Here is a 22,911-nt window from a genome sequence, read left to right as displayed (position 1 = left end):
AACGTGGCGCGCGCTGCGGCCGCTGCGCCGCCGCTGACCCGGAACCGGAAGTAGCGCCCCACCGGCCGCCCCAAGATGGCGCCGCCCACGCCGCTGCTCGCAGGTGCGTCGGACCCGGGCGGCGCGGAGGTCGGGGCTGGTGCGCGGGGGGCGAGTGCGGAGGTGGGCTGGGCTGCGCCTCCAGTGCCCCTCCGGTGCCCCTCCGGTGCTCGCCGCCGTCCGCCCCGCGTCCCCTCCCCAGCGTGCGCTGCCGCGGCGTGCCCGAGTCCGGCCCCGGTCCGGGAGTTCTTGACGATACCACTCCCAGCACTGGTCAGGGCTCTCCGGGCTCTGTGCTGGCTCGGCCCGGGGCTGGGGCGCGGCCAGGCCCTCCTTTGGGGTGCCGCTGCTCACCCCGGCCCCCCGCCCGCGCAGCCTCCCGGCTGCCGGCCTCCCCCGCGCCCCGCGGGAGCTCTCGAGGCTGCGTGTCGGGGCTTCGTTCTTCAGCCGCGGACGATTTAGTCGCGGGGTGCCCGGGAGCGTTCGCAGGGGCGGGTCGGTGCTTGAAACGCGGCGGCCCTGCCCCGCTGCCCCGGGCGCTGAGCCCCCGCGGCGGCCCCGGCACCGCAGCACGCGGGGGCCGATCCAAGGGGCAGAGAGCGGCTCCCGGGAGCTCGGAGCCCACTGGCGTGTCCGCTGCCGTTCGTGGGGTTTGCACTGCAGTTTGTGAAGCTCCTTTCAAAAGTCGTATTCTTTTTCAGTATTTCACTGTTTAAACTGTCCCTAACATAAGGAATGTGTATTTTCCTTTTCTGGATCTGTAAGCTTTAAACACCAGCCTATTTCCCCTCCCTCGGGTCTGTGGGGGCTGCAGTTGTTCAGGGTAGATTTTGGGCTGCTCACTACTGTCTGTTGTAAATTTGGATCTTAATGGGGAGCCTGACGGAAGAGCTGGGGAACACGTTCCAGACAGGGCTGCGCAGCTCGTGGGTCGCATTTAAGGTGTGTTAAAAGGTTGCCTTAGGGTCTCTCGGGGCTGTGGTGTACACGAGCCCTGGGAAGTTGCATTTAGTCATGATAAAAACTGTTTTACTTTGAGACTAGGTCCAGAGGCTCTGGATCCCCATCCTGAGGGTTCCTTGCCCCCTGGCCGGGCACAATCCTACAGAGGGTGTTGCTGAAGGAGGAGTGGGATGGGAGCTCCAGGGGCGTGTCTCGGTTATGTCTTGGAATTCCCTTACAGCAAGCATGGGAAAGTGTGTGCACGTCTCAGGGCTCACAAATTAGAAAAACGTCTGCTTTGGACAATTTTCTGCATCTGAAATGAGTTATTTGTTTCTTCTTGCAGTGAGAGGGTCCGAAGGGCTGTATATGGTGAATGGGCCCCCCAGTTTCACAGAGAGCACAGCATTCCAAAGGTACTGGTGTCAGTGGCACAAAAGAAATAGTTTTCTGAAAAGAAAGGTAGACTCTGGACTTGAAAAATGTGTGAATATAAGTGAATTCAGAAAATTGATGGTGTGGAAGGCTTTGCGCCTGCCTGAGCACTGCCAGGTGCAGGTGATAGTCCCTGAGCAGGGGGAGCAGGGACTGCACTATGACACAGGGCTCCTCAGGAGCACAGCAGGCAATCTGTTTCATTTTTGTTAAAAAAACCTCAACTATGGCACTGTTGAATACTCACGTGCATTTCTTATTTCTTTAGGGATTCTGGAAAAAACTGCAAAGCTGTTGCTTTTAGCAAGGACGGCTCCCTCTTTGCTTGGTGCAATGGAGAAAAGTGGGTGCCTTTTATCATCCAATTTTTAGCTTGTATGAAATAAACAGGATCAGTTATGCTTCATTTACTCATGTCTGTGTAAAGATGATTGCTGTTAATGCAAGTGTTTGCATGTACATTTTAAATGCAGTTTATTGTTACATTAGTGGCTTTGTTTTCTGACTATCACATGAAATATTTGCTGTTCTTCTCTTATTTATAATGCACCCATTCCCATGCAATCTGGGTATGCTTTTGTGGTTTGGTTGTTTTTCTTATTCATGGCTCCCAGTACCTGGTCTCTGGGATTAATCTGTTAGTAATGTCCACAGAAAATAATGAATCTATACACCTTGTGAACGTTACAAGGTTCCTTTCTTATAGAGCAGGTGCATTATGGAGTTCACTCTCTTGTTTAGAGCTTACGTGTTGCAGACAAAAACATGGGTTATGTATTGACCAGTGGTCACTTTTGGTTTCTGTCATACTTGGGTGTCTGGTTTTAAAATGTGCTCTTGGAAAGATTTAGTAAAACAAGAGGGGGAAAAAAGCTCTTCTAATTCTGTTATATTGGCCAAATTTGGGGCTGATCTAGAAGAGTCAAATACTTGAACAATTCTCTCAGCTATTAATTAACTATTGTAAGCGTGTTTTATTGAAATAGCATCTTTTGGTTCCAGAGTAAATGTTGTTAATGTCACCAGAGCTGAGTTACTGCATTCCTTTGATCTCCCAAAGACAGTCTGCCTTGAATTCTCGCCAAAGAATAATGTTCTGGCAATGTGGCAGGCCTATGCAAGTGAGTATTGTACCAGCTGGGGAAGCACGGGTCTGTGCTTGTCTTAAACCATGTCTGGATTAGTACCTGACTCATCTCTGTAGTGCATTTATTGGCTAAATGAGCAGTACAGAAAGGGTACAAAAAGTTCTGTGGGCAGTCAGGAACACGGTGGAGGAGGGAGGGAGGCCATTGTCCAAGAGCAGCTGGTGTTGGCCATCCTTACAAACGCTCTGTCAGAGTGCACGTGCTCATAGTTATTCTGTCAGTAGTCACATGTTTTCTAAACTTTGGGAAGTGGTCATGGTGCAGTGTGCTGTGCAGGCAGCTTATGTTCTTGGGTAGGCAAGGGAGATTGTACACTGTCTTGGAGTAGTTGTGTCCTCCCCTGGTCCCCCTGGACTGGAGTGTTCTCCATGTCCAGAGCTTTATTCCCTCCTCTGCCTCCCTGAAGGGGTTTGAGTTCCTGATTCTGAGAGCTGCAGTCCTGTCTGAGCCACAGATGGTGTAAATGCTGCCTTTGGGGGGGAAGAGCTGGGCAAGGCTGGGCCTTGGGAACTGGGCAGGCTGTAGGGAAACTGGGAACTGGGACAGGTGGTAGGATAAGAAAAGGTAGCACAAGCTGTAAGTGAGCTGTTCTGGGTCTGCCATAAATCACTGACAGCAATAGGCAGGCTGTGCTATCCAAGGCAAGGAGGAGAGTACAGACAGTTTACAAGCAGCAGAACCATTTTGCACTGCTTGCAGAGACAGCTGTGACTGTGGTGGAATGGACCAAATCACCTCATTCCTGTGAGAGCAAAACATTGGAGTGGAGAACATGCCTCCATCGTTTTCCATGTGGATGGGTTTTGGTTTGGATTAAAAAGCTGTGTAGGTGGTGGTGGTTGCAGCCTTGCAGTGGGGAGTAGAAACCCTACGCCTCCCAATGTGAGTTCTTTCTGAAAACAGACTGAGGTTAATAGGTACAGCAGTCAGCATTCATGGGTTTGGTCCCTCAGGGACAAAAGCTGCATGCTTGCGAGGAGTTTGGGTGCTAGCAGAACTGTGATGTTGGGGTGAAGCAGATTTAATCCTCAAAGACCACTGTGTTTTTTTGCAGCTGCTAAGGATGGCACAGCAGGGGTGCCCAACCTGCAGCTCCATGATCTGAGAACTGGAAAATGCTTAAAGTCTTTTATGCAGAAAAAGATGCAGAACTGGTAAATAAGCTTTCCAGATGCTAATTGTTTAAAAAGAAATGTGGTTTTCAAAATCTGATCCAGGTAAATGGAGCTGTTAGTGTGGTGTTGGCTTTCAAACCAGTGCCTGCTGCTAACTGAAAACCAGCGTCTGTGCTTGTGAGTGTCTGTATATAGTTCATTGTAAATTCACTCTCACTTTGCACCACAGAGAAAAGCTGGGCAGACAGTAACCAAGTGCACTTACGTGCACTTTTTTGGTATGCAGTTGTCATTTATCCACATTAAACGTATTATGTTTGAACTTACTGGGCTTTAAAAATGAGGAGAAACAATTCTGGAGTGCTGATGTTGAGCATCATTTTGTGTTTCTGACTTTTCCCATAATATGCAGGTGTCCTTGCTGGGCAGATGATGAAAGCATTTGTGCCAGGAATGTGAACAATGAAGTGCATTTCTTTGAAAACAACAACTTCAGTACGCAAGTATTTCTCTATATTTCGTTCCTTCTATAAATGCTGCTTCTTTTGATGGGTGGTTTTTGTTTTCAGCTTTTTATTTGTTTCTTCTTTTGCTTGCTTTTTATTTTAAATATTGCCTACAATCTATTTCAGTTTGGAATCCAGAATCATTATGCTTTAATGAAGTGTGTTTTCACTTTCTTATTTATCTTTTCACTGACTTACATGGTATGAAGTGCATCTGATTCTCAGTTAAAGAGGCCTGATTCCATATTATTTCTCATTTAAAGAGATCCAGGAAATTGATGTTAGAAAACATGATCTGTGATTACTTCCTTGGGTTGTGCATATTCTGTCAATAGACTGTTAAAAATGGCTCATTAAAAAATTGATGGCAAAAATGAAATAGTGAAGCCTGAAGATTTTTACCAAGGAAATTTACTGTTGGTGGTAGAGTATCTGGAGTCAATAGATGTTGAAAAGGGCAAGGGGAAGAGAAAAGTAGAAAGATAAAAATTAATTAGAACAAAAATGTAAAGGAATTAAAGAAAATGGATGGGAGAACAGCAGTGTGTGGTTTTAGTCTTGCATTCTTAGTTTTGTTTTAAATATAATGTTGATACAAGAATTAAGGCTATGAGAGATTGAGTTTCCTGAGAATTAGCCCTGCTGATGTTAACCAAGCTGCAGGAAGCAGGGAATGTCAGCCTCAGCAGGACATTTGCTGGCAGTACACATTCCCGGCTGCAGTGGAGCTGCGGGGTGATTCTGTTCCCATCAGCTGTTTGTGGGAAGAGGCAGTGTTGAGCCCAGAGCAGGCCTCTTGAGTGCTTCCTGTTGGGAAGAGTTTTCCCATGAAGGTTGCCTCTGTGTAATGGCAGCGAATGTGACTGAATCCAGCACAGATAAGGTGAAGAATATGTGCTTCAAAAGCAAGCTGTGTTCACCTCGGGTTCAGAGGCTTCCTTTACTTTTTGAACTTCCAAATACTAAATGCTGGGTTTCAGACGTAGGGTTGATTCAACTTGTTTTTTTAGATAAAATTATGTGGTGAAATGGGAAAATAATGGTTGTTTGCCTAGAAAAAGAGATCCTTTATGATTGTCTTTACTGGTCTGTGTTATCCAGGATGCAGCCCCATAGAAAGGTGTGGTTAGGTCATCCAGGTAATGTGGTTTGTCATTAACATCACACATCTGTGGCCTTTTTCTTGGCAGATACCATTGCAAATAAGCTGCATTTGCAGAAGGTCAGTGATTTCGTGTTGTCCCCAGGAGCACAGCCAAGCAAGGTACTTCTGCTCCAGCTTCCAATCCTTTTCTTGGTTTTCTTAAAAAAAAAAAAAAAACCCAAAAAACCAGACTGTGATTTTAGTACAATGTACTGGTAGTAATGATGCCCTGTGCTACCAAGGCTTTAACTCGCAGTGAAATCTCGTGGCTGTTTCAGGTTGCTGTGTATGTCCCAGGCAGCAAAGGTGCTCCATCCTTTGTCAGGCTCTACCAGTACCCCAACTTCGAGGGCCCGCAGTCAGCACTAGCCAACAAAAGCTTCTTTAAAGCTGACAAGGTGACAATGCTATGGAACAAAAAAGGTATAACAGCTGTGTACTGAAACTTTTATACTGTGCTCATTTTGGATTGACTTACTTTGTTTACTGTGTGGGGTTTGTGTTTAATTTGCATATGCAGATAAATCCTGAGGGCAGCCATTAATGCCTTGCTGGGGTGCATTTCTGCACACCCTGGAGTGCTCAGCACTTTCCTGTGACTTCTGTGATTTTATATGTTGCAATTGAAAATATTCTATGCATGCTGGTAAATTTTGCAGTTGAATAACAAAATCCTATATAATTTTGCATTCTTTGTCAATAATACATTTAGATTGTAAACATAAGAACAGTTCACGCCATGGTATAATCTTAATGTGTAGAATTATCTGTATGCATAAATATCACAACTGGGGTGAGCCGACAGGCCTCTGTGCTTTGCTGTTTGTTAGCAGTGAGCTGTTTCAGAATTATTTTGTACAAATCATTTTACTTCAACCCACATAGTTTGGAATACAAGGAAGGTGTTACACACATGTAGAAACCGTGCACGGAGGCTGTGAGAGATGGGAAAGATTGATGTCTCAAGACATTTTGGGGTGCATATGTCTGGGGGAAGGGGCAGGTTGGGCTTTGCCCTGGTGACACAGTGCCCCGCTCCGTACCCCCCAACAGGGACACAGCTTTGAATACAGAAGATATTGATGAAATATTTTATTCAAGGACTGATCAGGATGTTTGGTTTCTGCTGTAGTTTAATTTTTTTTTATAACTGCAAAGGATGTTCACTTGCTTGTGATCTTACAGTGAATTAATAGACTGAGCTTACATTTTCCATCTGACAAAGGAAGATGTTCAGTCCTTTCGGGTTAGCATTTAGGAAAAACTCAATTCAAAAGAGGAATGATACCAGAACTATTACACAAGCAACCAGTAGGAATTCATAGCGGAGCTGATTTCGCTTTGTCTGTGGTGTTCTGTGCAATGGCTGGTGTGGGTTTCAGTAGCTGTGCTGCACTAACTGTGACTGTTCACAGCCATGGCCGTGCTGGTGATCGCCAGCACCGAGGTGGACAAGACCGGGGCATCGTACTACGGCGAGCAGACGCTGCACTACGTGGCGGCCAACGGGGAGAGCGCCGTCGTGCAGCTGCGTGAGTACCCCTGCGGCTGCTGCGGGCTTGGGAGTGTAGGGAACCGATCTGTAAAACAAAATCCTCTGAACAAAAAATCCTTCACTGCTTTTTTGGTTTTTTACCTCTGCAGGAAGATGTTGCTTTTTTCTGGGTTGGTTTGTGGTTTTTTTTAATAGCTGAATTTTCTTACCTTTGGTAGACTTACCATCTTAATGTCAGTGGCAGAGACCAACACTTCCAGTTAATAAATACTGATAATTTGCTTGGGAAGGTGTTTCAAGTGCACAGGGAGGGAACTATGCTCGTTTGCTGAGGAAAGACTTGGACAATGGAGCCAGGTTGATGTCTGAGAATCCATAATGGACAGGAAGCGCGTCACCAAACAGAATAATCCTACCTGCACTTTTACACATGCAAGATACTGTTACTCAATGAGCCAGGGCAGAGTGAGAGCAATTTTTTGGTCTGTTGGAAAATAGAAGTCCTTTATTTTGAATTGTAAAATTGAAAGTGTTTTAAGACATAAAAATGACATGTTGGGGAGCAGCAGATGAATGTGCCTAATTCCAGTGTCTAGTTTGAACTGGAAGTCCATGTCTTAACTTGCCCTGTGGGGGGTCTTTTTTCCTTCTGTCAAGCTGTTGCTATTGTGTGCAAACATCTGGTCTGTTTGGGATTGTAGAGGCTAGTTTGTTGGGAATGCTTGTGAGCACTGGGGATGAGGTGACATGGACTATCTTTGCTGGAGGTACTGTGAGTGTAATTTCTCTTCCATAACAGTGCTGACTGGGAGCATCTCCAGTTTGCCTCCACTGCAAAACTTTTGGACAAGTACTGGGCCCCATTTCCCCTGATGGTAACTTCACTGGGGAAGGAGAATTGGGGTTATGACTCTGTATATAGAATCTCTTTGGGACCACTTTCCTGGCTTGAGAACACTACTTGTTTAACTACATACTTACTAAAAAATTCTTTATTTCTACTGCATCTGTATTTAACAGGAAGTTTACCATTGCTTTTCATTTAATTTAGCTATTCCTTTTCAAGGGAAAGCCCAAACTTATGTCTGTTTCATAAAAGTCCTTTTCTCCAATAAAAGCAAGTGGTGGGCACTTGGAGTGAGAGGTGTCTCATTCCTTGTGAAGTTGGATGTTTTTTGAAGTACAGTTTTGAAGCTTTTTTCCACACTGGCATTTGCATAGGGCTTTTCATTTTTGACTAAGACGTGGTGCTGCTGCAGGCTCTGGCAGAGCTGTGAAGCCTGCTTGGAGCTGCCCTCATCTTTCCAGCTGCTGCTGTCACCAAATGTCATTTTCTGTCACACCTCTGTATCTGAGCTGCATTGGGTTAGTGTCACTGAAAACGTTACGAAGGGGACACATAGTGTGATTATACATCCTTGTTTCTAAAGATAATGAGACTTCAGAGTGACAGCAAGCACGAACCATTTAACTCAGTTTGAACATTTGCATCAACTCTGGATATAAGGATTCAGTAATGCAATTGGCATTTATCTGAACGATGGGTAAAGATACCCAGATGATGAAAAGTTATAATGGCCTGTGGTTTGTATTTACCCCTGGATATTTTACCTGAGTTTTCATAACTAATACATCATTCTTCAGTATCTCCTAATGTTCCAACCCCCAGAATAGCTTCTGGCAGTACCAAGTTTTGATCATTATGTGTAAAGCCATTTTTGTGTGCTCACTCACATTAAAATCTGACTTATAAAATATTGTGCATGGGCATGGGCCAAAGAGAACTCAGGTCACTATTGCTTGCCTCTACAAAGCTGAGCTACACAATATGTCTTACATTAAAAGAAGATAAACTGTTATCCAACTGGTATAAAACTCCTGTTTTTGCAGGTTTCCAGTGGGACAATATGAGAAGGTCCTGAGGTCATACTTGAGGAAAAAAAATTACGGATTTTTTTTACATGTCAAGCTATGCTTACTGTTAAAGTGTTGGTGCTGACCGTACAGAGGTAATTTGGAATGGCTGCAGTTATTGTTGCAAACTGTAACTAAAGTTATCAGAAGATACAAGGTTGTTTTTCCCTCTGTTGTTAGTAGAATTAATTTTCACTGTCAATAATTAGAATACAGCATTTTAGCAAAGCATGAAGAATTGTGATGGTTTTTATTCTGTCTTGCTCTGAAAAAAATGCAATCTCCCAACAGCTGCATGTTTTTCCTTTTCCTTTAGCAAAAAATGGCCCTATTTACGATGTTTCCTGGAGCCCCAATTCTGCGGAGTTCTGTGCTGTGTATGGTTTCATGCCTGCCAAAGCCACAGTTTTTAACCTGAAATGTGACCCTGTGTTTGATTTTGGTACCGGGCCTCGCAATGCTGTCTACTATAGCCCCCACGGACACATCCTAGTGCTGGCAGGGTTTGGAAACCTCAGGGGACAGATGGAAGTGTGGGATGTTAAAAACTACAAACTCATTTCCAAACCAGTGGCCTCGGATTCCACATACTTTGCTTGGTGTCCCGATGGGGAGCACATTGTGACAGCCACGTGTGCTCCCCGGCTCCGGGTCAGCAATGGATACAAGATATGGCACTACACGGGCTCTGTGTTGCACTCCTATAAGGTCCCATCTGGCGAGGAAATGTGGCAAGTGTTCTGGCAGCCCTTCCTGGATGGGGTGTTCCCGGAGAAAGCGGTCAAATACCAGGCAGTTCCCAGCGAACTGCCCAGTGCTGAGCCGAGGCCTGCGCAGGCGTACAGACCTCCTGCCCTGAGGAACAAACCCGTGACGAGCTCCAAGCTTGTGAGTAGCAGTGTCCTGTGGGAACTGACCTGTTGTCTCATGTCTGTTTGGAGCTTGGCCTCACATATGTGTGTGTTTTTGAGGAGGTACATGAGAAGAGTAACCAGGTTGACAGCACTGTGGGGGTTTGGAGGGGTTTTGGTAACCTTCTTTGGCATTTTGCTCACAGTTTGCAAGAATGTATGCTAGAAAGCTCTCATCTCTTTGGCTCAAGTACAGTCCTTTCACAAAGCATTTGCAAGCTTTTGTAATACTCTTTGCAGTGTGCACTGAAACACTAAACTCCAGGTGTGGCTTGTGGTGAAATTGAGTGCTCTGGTTAGGACAGAAGCCTCTGATATGGATGACTCGACTTACCAGTTCTGAACCCAGCCAGCCTGGGCCTTGACTGGCCTCCCAACAGCCATTCTTGTTTGGTTTTTTTTATAAGGTAAATTTACTTTTTAGAAAGAGATTGGATCATTAGCAAGTCATCTGCAGCTTAAACACATTTCAGTACAGTGACCTACTTGTATAATTAGTTTCTTTCTACAAGTTTTCAAAGTAGGCTGAGTAGCAACTAATTCCAGTTAACAGCTGCACCCTTAATGTTTGAGTCACAGAGAGCTTTGACTTTGAGCCTGGTGCTTTTGCAGGAGACTCAGCCTGTGAGCAGTCTGTTAGCCATGCTGAGGGCTGCTCTCGCAAACCATGTGAGCAGAAGGAGTAGGGAAAAGATACATTCAGTAAAATAATTCTGTTTACTTATATGGGCAAAAAATCTTGTCACACGCATTAAAACAATACAGTGCCACAGTTGAGAGTTATCTTAAAAACACTGAAAAAAACCCCTTCTCAGCCCCCACTGCCCTCCAAGAATCCCCCATTTTCCCTCCCAGCGCTCAGCCTTCCTCTCTGATCATCAAGAGTTTGAGTTAAAAAGCTGTCAAGAACAGCAAAATGCCAGGCTTCAGTCATTTTGTGCTAGATTATTCCTCTTGTATTTTATTTTATTTCCTTCCTGAGACAGAAAACATAATGATTTTGTTATTTTATCAGAAATCTATGAAGTCGTCAGGGCACACAGGGTAGTCCCATGGAAACTTGAGTGGATGAGTTTGAAACCCTTGTCACCCTTCTTTGGCTATTCCAAGGAGTGCATACTTTCCCCCCCACTTCCTTTCTTTCTTTTTTCCTTTTCCTTTCTGGTTCATATTTGCATATGATGTCTTAGGTAGATTTTGGGGTTTCTGTGCCAACATGGAATATGGGGTTTTAACCATTTTGCATATCCTGCAGCATGAGGATGAGCCACCCCAGAACATGAAACCCCATCTGGGAAGCAGTGATAAGCCACTGTCTAAAACAGCTCTCAAAAATCAGAGGAAGCATGAAGCAAAGAAGGCTGCTAAACAGGTACTGCAAAAGTCATTCTTGCAAGGATAATGTTAGTTAGTTTTCCCAAAGGGCAGTGGTCAGTCTCGGAGCAGTGACTTGTGCACTGAGAGCCCTCCACGCGTGTCGCCTGTGTGGGACGGGCAGTTTCACCAGAGCAAAGCAGGAACAAAAGGGTGATTTAAAAGTAACACCTTTGGTGAGTTGCTGCAAATGTTAGCTAAAATCAGTGTGGAGACAAAGTGATTCTGACTTTTCATGGTCTGCAGGGTGTGTTTTGGTTGTAGTTGGGAGGTAAGAACAGACTGGGTGTGATGTGTTCCCAGCAGGTCAGGGCTGAGGTGTGTTTTTAGGGCAGACCAGAGGCAGCCTGTCTGTCACTTCTGGACTTAATATTCTTTGACTAGGTAGATAAAAGTCAGCTTTTGGTATTAGCCTTCCAATTTCTACAAACCTCTGAAGCAATAGTTTCTTTAAATGCTATTTTAAAATTTTTCTAGCACTGGTTTTGAGCCCTTTCTTTTGCTTCAGAGACAATGACCCAGTCTGCTTTGTAAAATGTTTGTCATATCATGCTTAAACTGATGTTTCCCTGTGCTGTGTGTGGTTGGGATCTTGAGGAAGTAAAAATTAAACAAGAAACACCATGTGAGCTGTTCCAGACAAGCCTTTGTCCATGGAAAGCAGATCAATAGATAATGCAGTACCTCTGAGCAAGTCATGCCCAGATTTTGGAATACACCAGCAAACTGGGGAAAGAAGAAATATTGAATGGATCCTCTTAAAGTGATTAAAGACATTTTTCATTCTGTTTGTAATCAAAGGTATTTTCTAGCTTGTGTTTATGTGTCTACAGGAGGCCAAAGCTGATGCAAACCAAGGCCCTGCCCAGGACAAAACCCCACAGAATGCCCTGCAGAACGCTGTGCCTGCCATGACCACGGGAGATCCTGAAGTGGACAAGAAGATAAAGAATTTGAAAAAGGTGTGAAGGGCTTCTTTTTCTAACAGACAATAGATTTCTCCAAGGGCTGGTCTGTAAGACCTAGTGTGGGTGTAAGGTGAGCTGAGTTCAGGAGGATGCACGTACATTCACAGTAATGTCCTGAATTTGTACCCACCTCCCTTTGCCCTCCCACCCTGTGCAGCAGTGGAGACCATCGTGTGCCAGGGTTCCTGAAGGTCCCATCAGAGGTGGCAGTACAGGGAGGAGTTTTTGAAACGAACCCTCAGGCTGTGACTGGGAATGCTGTGGAGGTGCAGCCAGTCCCCCAGCTGAGGGTCAGGGGTGCACTGGCAGGTGTTGGGGCTCAGACAGGAACTCTGTGGATTCTGTGGTTGTTGGGACCTGGATCTGGCAAGGAACAGTGCCTTGTGGTTTGCCTTGTGGCATGAGTGCAAAGTTTATTGCCAGTCTTGAGAATGCTTGGATTAAGTAATTCCAGGATAGAAATTGTTTGGTTCTGGCTAGAGAATCTTTCCCATTTCTCTTGGCTGCCTCTTGCTGTTCATAGTCTCTGGATTAACATTCCAGGCTTTCTGAGGAAAATGTGTGGTGAAGAGGGATAGTGATAGAGTAATTTCCAAGTTTGGATCTAGCCCTTCAGTGAGACAATGCCCGGTGTTTTTTTCAGAGATGAGGAAGTACTGCTGTTCTCTAGGTTTTGTTCTTTAAAGAAATGTCTGTTATGGGTGGGAAATTCTGGACTGAGCATCTGGAGATGCTTAAGGGATTGTGCCTTCCATAGGGACCTGCCTCCAGATACATCAGGCAATTGCAAGTGCAGCAACTTCTAAGACTTTTTTTCTATTCTTGTTTCACCAATATTTTTGTGTTAGAGTGGGTTTTTTCTATTTTTTTTCCAGAAACTAAAGGCAATTGAGCAGCTGAAAGAACAGGCAGCTGCTGGCAAGCAGCTGGAGAAGAATCAGGTATGGTTGAGATCTGTACACTTTATTCCAGGTTCATTTTATAATAAGCTACATCTGTGACATTTTATGCTTTTCTGTTCTAGGTGGAGAAGATTCAGAAAGAAGCTGCTCTCCTTAAGGAACTGGAAGACCTGGAACTGGGTGTTTAAAACTTCTTGAGCTCCAGCGTGGTGCTAACACAAAGTTCATGCAAAATATAGTTTGTTAAATATTTCAGCAAATGACCAAGGGTGTGAAAGTCCACAGATTTGCTGCTCATTTGCCTTTTAAAAGAGTTTTCCTAAAGATTCTTGGACATGTTGAAGCTGTAAGCAAGTAACGAGTATCCCTCAGCCAGTTGTGCTGCTGTTCCAACGAGAAACGCGCTCCTTTTCTGAGAACATACTGCCTAAACCAGATTGTTTTTCGTTATTTGGGTGGGAGAAGGCAAGGCGATAAAAACGTTTGCTAGCTCTATTCTATTTAAGAAGAGGTGCGATCTTTCCGCGATGACGTGGATACAATAAAGAGCGTTTAGTGCGAGCGAGCGTTCGGGCTCTGTGTGACCGCGCGGGGGCGCCTCCGCCCTCGTGACGCCGCTCAGGCCCCGCCCCCGCCGTGCGCGTGACCTTGGCGCGGCGGCGCGCGCGCGGTGCCTCAGCGGCTGCGGCGGCGAGATGCGAGCGGCGGGACTGCGGCGGCTGCTGCTGCTGTTGCTGCTGGCGGGGCTGGCGGCGGCACCGGGCGGCGGCGGCGCCGCGGCGGCGGAGCAGGGCGGGCTGCCGGCGAAGAAGCTGCGCATGGCCTACGCCACCGGGCCGCTGCTCAAGTTCCAGATCTGGTGAGGGGCGCCCGCCAAGATGGCGACGGCCAAAATGGCGGCGTCCTCTGGGCCGTCGCCTCTCCCTCCCTCGTTCGTTTTTCTTCCTTTCCCTCAGCGCTGCGGCGGCCTCGCTCGCTCTTGTCGTCCGTGGAGGGGCCAGCCCTGGGGCCGGGGGCCTCCCCGCCCTGGCGACCTGTCGGGGGGCCTGGCCCTGTTGGGGCGTGGGAGGTGGCACCGGCCTGCGGGCGGCGGCTCTCTCAGTGGGGCCCACTTTACGGCCACCCGCCATAAAACCGCGGTTTTCGGGCACGTTAATGCCGTGTGTGGCGTTGTGCTGGTGCGGAACTAACGTTTGGGAGGAATCGATGCCTTAGCAATGGCTGTAATTTTGTGTTTGTCTTGGTGCAGTGCCCGTGTTGGAGTCGGGGCGCTCGGGTACCTTTGCAGCATTCCGGGGGTGTTGCCGATGGTATCAGCAGCTCCGAGCAGGGCTGAGGCAGCCCCGGCGCACGGACCTGTTTGGCTCGGGGAGAAAAAAACTCAAGAGGCCCGGAGCGCTTGTCGCCACGATTCCCGGCCCTCGGGGTGGGCAGGGCCGGCCCTTGTGACTCTACGAGGCACTGCAGAAGTGCTCAGGGGAAAATGCTGGGTTTGAGGTCTTTAGCGATTTTACCGCAGTTTTTATAGAGGCGGCTGCTGAGAGACGACGCAGAGGACAGCTCAGGAATATTTAACTCCTGCAGTTCCCGTGTCGTGCTGACACAGGGGTGGCTGGGAGCAATATTACCTGTTTGGGCAGTCCTGGAGAGGACAGCTCTGTGTGAATTTTTTTTTTTTTTTTTTTTTTTTGGCAGAGAGGAAGGGGTTGCTTCCACCGACTTCCTACATTAATCCTAATTTAATAGATTTTTCCAGGGGAAGGGAGTGATTTGATGCCCCGTGGCTGTTTCCAGAGCTCTGTGTCTGTGCTGGGATGTGGGGCAAACCCGTATCACACCCAGGCCTTACCTCTTTGGGTTTGTGATGTGTAATTTCACTGCAGATCAGTTTTTCTCTGTGCCATAAAAAATTTTAGTTCTATTTTAACTTGAAGGGGTTATGAACAGAGTGACTGTACCATGCAGCCCTCGAGCTGTGGTGACAATCCTGTCTGTGTTCAGTGTCTCCTGAGGCTACAGGCGGGTGTTTGAGGAGTACATGCGGGTCATCAGCCAGCGGTACCCAGACATCCGAATCGAAGGGGAGAACTACCTTCCTCAACCTATCTATAGGTGAGCATGTCACCTCATACTGTGTACTGTGCTTTCCAGTGGTAAACAGATGCATTTACACTGAAATAATGCTGAAAATACAGACTTAAGGGGAATTTCTGTTGGGATTACACACAAACGTGATTTTCTGCCTTCTAGGTAGCTGCCTTAGTTTTCCGTACAAGCATCACTATCTGGATATCTGTATGATGAGGCCTGTCATATCCGACCTAAAATATATTGTGTAACTCTTTTTTGTCACAGTGAATTTTCCCAGCTGTTCTTTGTGCTGTATCTGGACATAAATTCAATTTGTTGCTTAGGCTTATGCACTTAGTGACAAATCCCTGTACTGGGTTAAGGAGACAGAGGAAGGCAAAGTTCATTTTTAACATCTGAATCAGGGAGAGCTCACCTCAGGAGAGAGCCAGGGTGGCTTTTGCTGCAGCTGTGGGGGGAAAGTCCAAAGACATTGAGAAAAAGTCAAAATAGTGTTATTCCTGTTACTTAAAGCAGTGCGCCCACGCTGGAGAGTGATGCCATAGTTACTGGGTGGCTCCTGGAACACTCGTTGGCCCAATTTCTGGCAGGGTTGCAGTGGTGGGAGGCTGCAGGGCGCAGTGCCTTGGTGTGGGCTGGCTGTGGGGAGTTCTGCATCACTGGGAAATGCTCCACAAGAAGTGGTGCCCGTCACTTAAATGTGTCTCTGTAATATGGAACAGCTTCTTTAGAAATGGAATCTGTTATCCACTTCAGGCATATATAAGTTGAAAGCAAAGTCCCATTTGAGGTCTGCTGAGGAACAAAAGAATCTGTCTGTGGTATACAAGAAGGTGTCTTTCTGGGGTGCCGTATGAAAGCAGGGCCTTATTGGGGGTGTTGTTAATGCGTGTTGCTTTTTTGTTTTGTTGGTTTGATTGGGTTTGGGGTTTTTCCACAGTGAAATAAACCCTCTTGGAAATTTTTTTACTTCGTTTGAAACATTTGATTGTACACTGTCAAAAGTCTACTAGTGAGGTGAATTACAGTTGTGTATGGTGAAGTAGGAACTGAACCTTTCAGTCACTGGTGTGTGTCGTCTCCAACAGGCACATAGCATCCTTCCTGTCTGTCTTCAAACTAGTATTAATTGGCTTAATCATCATCGGCAAGGACCCGTTTGCTTTCTTTGGCATGCAAGCTCCAAGCATCTGGCAGTGGGGCCAAGAAAACAAGGTAAGGGACGTACTTCTTTTAGTCTGAAAAAGCAGCTTCAGAGTTACTTCATGAGGGTGTTCTGTGAGTCCCTCAGTTCTGACTGATTTACCTTTCATACACTACAGCCTTACAGTAGAATAATTCTTATTAGTTGTGCTTTATGCTTTTGACAAACCCAGGTGTGGTTTGGTGATCTCTTCACAAGCTGCTGCTACTGCAGAGGGGCAGCTGAGGTTAATGTGCTGACAAAGATGATAAAAGAGGTTTTTATTTTTTAGGGCTCAAGAGTAGCATTTCAGGCCAGTGTTGTTGATGTTAAAATTACGGCTTCCCTTCTCTGTTGTCTCATAACTGTTTTGCAGTCGATGCTTCCATCAGACTCCTGATAGATTAGGCAGCAATTAGATGGGGGTTAGAAAAATGACGTTGAAATGTTGTGGGTGTTTTTGCAGAGCAGACTGACATGACATTGTGGGAGAATATCCCCGTGAGTCAGTACTGATGATGCCAGCAGATTCAGGGTGTTGTACTCTGATTTAGAGTAACCTTATTCCAGATTCATTCCACTAAACTAAAGTAATTTACAGACATTCATGCTGAGCTGCCCAGTGCCCTGGGTCTTTCACTGGCCAGTTGGAATGCCCAGAAGCTGTAATAATTCCAGTTGAATTAAATGGGCCAACTCTGTGCCTGGCTGGGCTGGCTGTGGTGTGTAGCTGCTGTCCACGTGCCAGGTTCTGCGGTGTTGCAGTGACCTGTGTGAGTGTGCCTGTGAACAGGGAAAGGAAATTAGAGAGGTGCTGGCAGTGAGGGAGGAACTGCACTGCTGAAGACACTATCCTTTCCTCCTGAGTCACCCATGCGCAGAGAAAATTCCAGATGAAGAGCTCAGAGGCATGCAGGAGGGTCGGTGGTTCCCATGCACACGTGACTGGCCTTGTGCTGTTTGTGGCTGGGCCCTTAGCTCTGTGATCTGGAGATTGCTGTGACAGTGACAGGCTGTGTCTGGGAATGGCTGTGTTCCCGTGTCACAGTGCCAGCCCCCTTGCAGCTGGCTGTGCTGGGTCCAGAGGTGTGCGAGTCAGATGGGTTCAGAGCTGGTTTGGTGCTTTCCTGGGGAAGGCAAGGTGCACAGTCTGTGTAAAAGGAGGAAAGGGAGGTATCTGTAGATGGGAACATTGCTTGAGCAATCACAGAGGGAGTTCAGAGATACCCATGAACATCCAGTGCTCACTGAGAGTGAACAGCAGGTGTGGCGGACGTGGCTGAGGTCTGTGTGGATCTCTGTTCCCTTCCAGGTGTACGCCTGCATGATGGTCTTCTTCCTGAGCAACATGATTGAGAACCAGTGCATGTCCACTGGGGCTTTTGAAATCACTTTGAATGGTGAGCTGAGACTTTGTTTGAGGGGTTTTACATGTACACATATGAGAGCTGTGGGGTGGGGAGAATGAGGGATCGGGTCAGGAAATTTGTGTCCCAAACGTGCTATGTGAAAATTGCCATCCATTTGGATCTTCACATGTTGTCTATTACAATAAATGATGAAAATAATAGAAATCTTACAAAGTAATTTATACAGATGTCAGATATTCTACAACAGCTCTGTAAAAACTAGAGGGATATTTGATCCTTTGGAGTAACTGTGTTATGTTCTTTCTTTGTGTGTGATGTGCATTAAATAAGAAACCATCAGCTATAGGGGCATGTACTCTCCAGTTAGATGCTTTCCCTGTTTGTTCTGCAGCATGCTTTAGCCTTGGAATCCTAAAGAATCTGTTACTATTACTGGATTATCAGTGCCGGTGGACAACAGTACTGATTTTTCAGGTTGAGAGGAACATCAATAGATACTTTGCATCTCTCCATCCATATGATACACTTCTGAGTGGAAGCATTAGACACTCTACTCTCCTATTTGGGCTGGGGTTCAGCATAGCCAGAGGTTGGAAGCATTGTTGATTCACATGTTTTCCTCAAGACAGATCAGTACCAACTCACACAGCTTCCTAGAGCTTCTCAATTCCATGTTTACACCAGCTCTGCCTGTTTTCTGATGCTCCCAGTGTAACGGTGCTTTTCTCCCCTCTGTGTGTTCTGCGCTAGATGTCCCAGTGTGGTCTAAGCTGGAGTCTGGTCACCTCCCTTCCATGCAGCAGCTTGTACAGATCCTTGATAACGAGATGAAGCTCAATGTGCACATGGAGTCAATGCCCCATCATCGATCATAGCCCCATTGATCAGCACTGAAACTTCTCGTAAGTCTCCCCCAGTCACCAGTGCGTTTACCCAGGTGAGACGGGCACACTGGAGACTGGATTTTAGGATTGTGTATTTGTTCAGGTAAATGTTTTTCTGGAGAGCCAGCTCCCATGATGTTAAACTGCCATGTGTGGTGTCACAGAGGCTGTTCGGGTGGGAGGCTTTGGGACGTAGCTCATTCTGCCTCCTCAGAGCAGGAAGCTGGCATTCCACGAGGCAGGAGAAGGTGTGTTACTGCATGCAGAAGGCCTAATGTCAGTGAAGCACGCGGTGCAGAGATCAGAAACGCGCTGTTACGTGCCTTAGAACAGCCTCTGTGCAAGGGATTAAGGTCTCCCTGGCTTTTAACCCAACTGAATTGCACAACCTTGGGGAACAGAATGCTGTCCTGTTCCTTCCATAATCCTGGAGAACAGAATACTGTCGTGCTCCTGTTGCTGTACTGCCCTGCCCCTCTGCAAAAGCTGCACAGCTTTTTGTAGCACAGGGTTCAGATCCTCTAGGTATTTTATGGCAAACCACTTCCGTGTTCCTGTGTCACCTGCGGCTTTCAAAACACCTAGGTTCCCCATCTTGGGGCTGGCTCCGTGCAGGTGTGCAGTAGGCTCAGTGTGGGTGTCCCTGGCTCAGTGTGGATGTGCTGCTGTGGTGTGGGGGTGTTGCCAACTGTAACCCCGGTGTCTCTCTGCAGGCGTTGGGTGGTGGTTCCCAGGCCACGTGGCGCAGACCCATGAAGGCCTGCAGTGAAGACAGATGCTGTTGGTGCAGGCTGGATGCCTCTCTTGCAGCCACGTTGTGCCTCCTGGACAAACACTCAATGAGCCCTGTTTCAGTGCTGGCCGGTCCACACTGCACAGCCACGAGTGCAATAATACTGTATAGTTTTTTTAAGACTTCATTCGACCAGTTCATAGATCAGCAATGCAGGCATTACTAATGGTAACTTATTTTATATTCATGTTTCACACAATGGCAGATTGAGTTGATACCTAATTTTTCCTTGGAAAAAGAGAAGTTTGTTTAATCTGTTGTATTTTATATGAATTTATGTTCTTTTTGTAGTTTAAAATGAAGTTATCGGAGTGTCTGATATTGTCCTAAACTGTTGAGTAATTGATAGCTGTCTATCAAATCTCTCTGATGTGGTTAAAACAGGTTTGTATATTTCTCAAAATTTATGGCAGAGTCGAACAGTGCATTATATACTGAATTATATAAGGAAAATTATATGCGGAATAGTTACATCATTTGGTGACTTCAGTGAAAATTAAGATCAGCTGCTCTTTAATCATGTGGGCCAGCTCCAGCAGTTTTTCCTTGGCCATTTGAGATGAGCTGGGCCTTCCTGCTGGCCTGAATTGAACCCAAGAACATTAATTGAAATAAAGAGTTCCCATTTCCTGTGTGAAGTACCTTGTTTGTCACTGATGAACATTCTTGGAACTGCAATTGAAAAACTGCATAAAAAGCCAACTTTCTAAAGTTAATGAGCTTGTATTTGTCATGTGTAAGCCCCTGAGAACCTCCCATGCTGGGAGCGGTACATGGAGCTTGGCCTTGTCCTTCAGGCAGCTGCCACAGTTCAGGTGTGGCCTCCCTGGGGGAAACTGGCCAGGTAAACCCCAAGTTTCAAAGGCAGCTCTGAGAGCCTGGGAAGGTTCCTCACTGCCGAGTGCAGCACCATGGGCCTCTGAACACCCACTGACAGCTCTGTGTTTGCAGTGCTTGAACCAGAGCCCGTCCCACGCTGCAGCTGGTGCTCCCTGGAGCCAAGCATAGGTGTGATTGCTCTGGGCACTCTGAGGGCATTTGTTGCTCTCTGCACAGGAAACCACCTTGTCTTGTACCTGCAGCCAGCTGAGCTGCCGTAGGCGCAGGCACCAGGAACACTTGGGGCATCCTGCTAGTGCCACCTTCTTGTTAGGAGTGGCAGAGCAGTACCTGTGTGGGTGACTTGAGCAAGCACCTGCCTGTGTACCTGTCCCAGGCCCTGGCTTGGCTGTGCTCTTTGCTTTTACCTTGTGCCATACCCAAGGGCTGAAGTGACTACTCGGCCAGGGCTGAAGTTGGAAGGAAGGCTGCTCAGGAGCAGTGAACTGGTGCGGAGCATGGGATTACTCTGCCCTAGCAAAGCCCTCTCGTGCCTCCAAGGTGTCACCAGTGCGGGCTGGTACTGCCGGCCCTGAGCAAGACCCATTTGGGGATGTGTGGAGTGGCCCTGGACCACCCTTTGCTCTGCACCAGGGCAGCGCCAGAGGTGAAACCTTGCTGAGCACATGCAGGTGCCACAGCATCAGGGAGTGTGTGTGTCTGGTGCATTTTGCCTTACACCACACACACGCTGGTCAGAGCTGCTGTGCATTTACTATCGCCCTGATGGAGCGGCGCAGCTCGTCACTTATGTCAGCAGCCATGCAGAGCTCCAGGATCTTCACAGCCTGGGTCATGAGGTATGTGGGAGGCTGCATTTTGTTCCACTGCTCACTGGAAGGGAAGTTGAGGCATCCCCGCATCCTGTCGAAGAGCTGCAGGATCCTCACCCGGAAGGCGAGCAGCAGGAGCTCATCCTCGCCTAGCCAGGTTGGAGGAGGCAGCTGGCTGGCAGCGCTGGCCTGCACAACAGAGGCAACATGTTAGCAGAGCCACCAGAGCCTGGGACAGGCCTTCTGTCTCCCAGCAGACAAACCTGCCCCTGTGACAGGAGCCTGTGGAGGAAAGGAGCTGCCATGCACCCTGCCCACATGGATTCTAGCTCTTCTCCCTGTGGCAGAGCCAGGGTGACTCCTGGGGATTTAGCTAGGGACTTGCCTGGGAGTGGAGTCCCACACCTAGCAGCTCTCTTGCAGAGAGCTGGGGCTGGCAAGTGCCCCATCTCCATGGGAGTGGCTGAAATACACGCCACCTCCATGCCTTGCTTTTTGGGGAAGGAGCATGGGGCAACATAGGGAGCATCCACCACAGGCTAAGCACAGATGGGAACTTGCCTGGCTGCTCCCCTCCCACTGTGGGGAGTGGTTCGGCACAGGAAAAATACCTGCACTTTGGTTCCCATGTTGAGTTTTGCCTGTCGCCCCATGGCGAGGAAGGAGACGAAGATCTTGTCCTGGGCCAGGATCCTGACTCCCACGTGGCGGTTCAGGGAGATGAAAATGGGGCTCAGTGGGACATGGGGTCCTGGTGACAAATTTGGCCACATCCACCTTCTAACCCTGTTGCCTCCTTGGTCCAAATATTGCCCACCGTGGATACTCATATTTATCCTAAAAGAGAGGGAAGTGGAAGCTCTGAACCCTGTAGCTTCTGTGGCGGAATGTCTCTCATTCCCCTGAGGGATGGGACAGAGGCACAGCCAGGGGCAGGGTCTGTCCCCCACCTCTCAAGGCACAGCTAGGTTGCCTTGCTGCTCTGGGGGCACCCAAAGCAGGGCCCAAGAGCTGCTGAATTTGTCTATTTTTGGATGCTATTAAAAATACCCTTTATGGCCTTCAAAATGTCAATGCACAGAGGAGAGAGCAAAGCTGCTGAACACACCACTCATCTCCGTTCGGGTAATAGCACGTGCTCCTGCCCTCAGACTGAAACAGTGCTCGGATTTTGGATGTCCTCAGCTCGTCTTCCTGTACTATGCAAGTCAGCTGGTCTCTCTCTTGTGTAATGATGATGGCCAGGTTTCCAGATGGATAGCTGCTGCCAGGTAAGGTGTTTGTAACCCCCTGCTTTGCTTGGTTGGTCTGTTATTACCCGCTAAATATTTCAGGGTACTACTTGGGGGTGTGAAAACTGATAAATTGCCCAGAGCGCTGTTAAAGGTGTGCTGCTCCCTTGGGCTGGGTGTTGGAAGCTAGTGCTTGTCCCTCATTGGAGCTGCTGGCTGCTCTTTGAGACCTCAGCTCAGGAGCTGCGTCAAGTTTCACTGCTGCTGCTCCTCATACAGAGCGAGTGGGAGTGATGAGCCAGATTGTTGATATGAAGTTGACTGGGACACACTTAAAATCATTAACAGCCCTGGACTACTGCAAGTGAGCCCCATAAAGGATACAATAACTGCGAGGTTCCATCTGGGAGCATGGTAAGGAATTTCTTTCCATGTCTGTAGTACTTCTGCACCAATTTACCCTTCCCCACCTAAGATTGGAAGGATAAAACAGGTATCTGAGGCCAGTCTGGCACAGCTGCTCTGTGAAAATGGGCAGTGCCAGGCTCCGACCGCTCGGAGCGCTGACACATCCAAGGTGTTCCCGTCGCCGTCGGCCGCAGATACCTGCCTTCTTCCCCAGGAGACCGAAATCGTAGCCGATGACGCCGCGGGACACAGGCTCCTGGTTGCTCTCGGGCTCTTTCTCGGACCCGGGCTGCTCCTCGGGCCGGGGCTCGGGCTCGGGCTCGGGCTCGGGCTCGGGCTTAGGCTCCTCCTCGGGCCGGGGCTCGGGCTCGGGCTCCTCCTCGGGCCGGGGCTCCGGCTCCGGTT

The 22,911-nt window shown here is 47.7% G+C and overlaps 3 protein-coding genes across 3 annotated transcripts in view; 2 read left to right on the top strand and 1 right to left on the bottom strand.

Annotated features, from left to right (window-relative positions):
- The first annotated feature begins 8 nt into the window (after positions 1 to 8).
- On the top strand, positions 9 to 13,454 carry EIF2A (eukaryotic translation initiation factor 2A). The gene is made up of 14 exons (XM_042042298.1): positions 9 to 103; positions 1,328 to 1,397; positions 1,685 to 1,759; positions 2,419 to 2,537; positions 3,619 to 3,718; positions 4,092 to 4,174; positions 5,376 to 5,449; positions 5,608 to 5,752; positions 6,745 to 6,861; positions 9,055 to 9,626; positions 10,905 to 11,021; positions 11,857 to 11,985; positions 12,867 to 12,932; positions 13,016 to 13,454. Exons 1-14 carry the CDS (start codon positions 76 to 78, stop codon positions 13,079 to 13,081), a joined length of 1,761 nt encoding a protein of 586 aa, XP_041898232.1. The 5' UTR covers positions 9 to 75; the 3' UTR covers positions 13,082 to 13,454.
- A 99-nt stretch (positions 13,455 to 13,553) lies between these two features.
- SELENOT (selenoprotein T) lies at positions 13,554 to 19,930 on the top strand. The gene is made up of 6 exons (XM_042042301.1): positions 13,554 to 13,752; positions 14,895 to 15,005; positions 16,073 to 16,199; positions 17,480 to 17,567; positions 18,288 to 18,439; positions 19,135 to 19,930. The coding sequence occupies exons 1-5, from the start codon at positions 13,589 to 13,591 to the stop codon at positions 18,410 to 18,412; spliced, it is 615 nt and encodes a 204-aa protein (XP_041898235.1). The 5' UTR covers positions 13,554 to 13,588; the 3' UTR covers positions 18,413 to 18,439; positions 19,135 to 19,930.
- The window catches only part of ERICH6 (glutamate rich 6), a 7,323-nt gene continuing 3,892 nt past the window's right edge, over positions 19,481 to 22,911 (bottom strand). The window contains exons 6-10 of the mRNA XM_042042405.1: positions 22,709 to 22,904; positions 22,483 to 22,568; positions 21,975 to 22,127; positions 21,478 to 21,703; positions 19,481 to 21,055 (exon numbers count right to left, since the gene is read on the bottom strand). Of these exons, the coding sequence (XP_041898339.1) occupies positions 20,789 to 21,055; positions 21,478 to 21,703; positions 21,975 to 22,127; positions 22,483 to 22,568; positions 22,709 to 22,904 (928 nt within the window). The 3' untranslated portion in view covers positions 19,481 to 20,788. The remainder of the gene's footprint in view (positions 21,056 to 21,477; positions 21,704 to 21,974; positions 22,128 to 22,482; positions 22,569 to 22,708; positions 22,905 to 22,911) is intronic.

Source organism: Corvus kubaryi, unplaced genomic scaffold (genome assembly GCF_017639235.1).
Source record: "Corvus kubaryi isolate FWS band 111438036 unplaced genomic scaffold, C.kubaryi_AGA036_p1.0 37397, whole genome shotgun sequence".
Classification (NCBI taxonomy): Eukaryota; Metazoa; Chordata; class Aves; order Passeriformes; family Corvidae; genus Corvus; species Corvus kubaryi.
The sequence above is the reverse complement of the archived record's forward strand: the minus strand, read 5'-3'. Positions and strand labels throughout refer to the sequence as shown.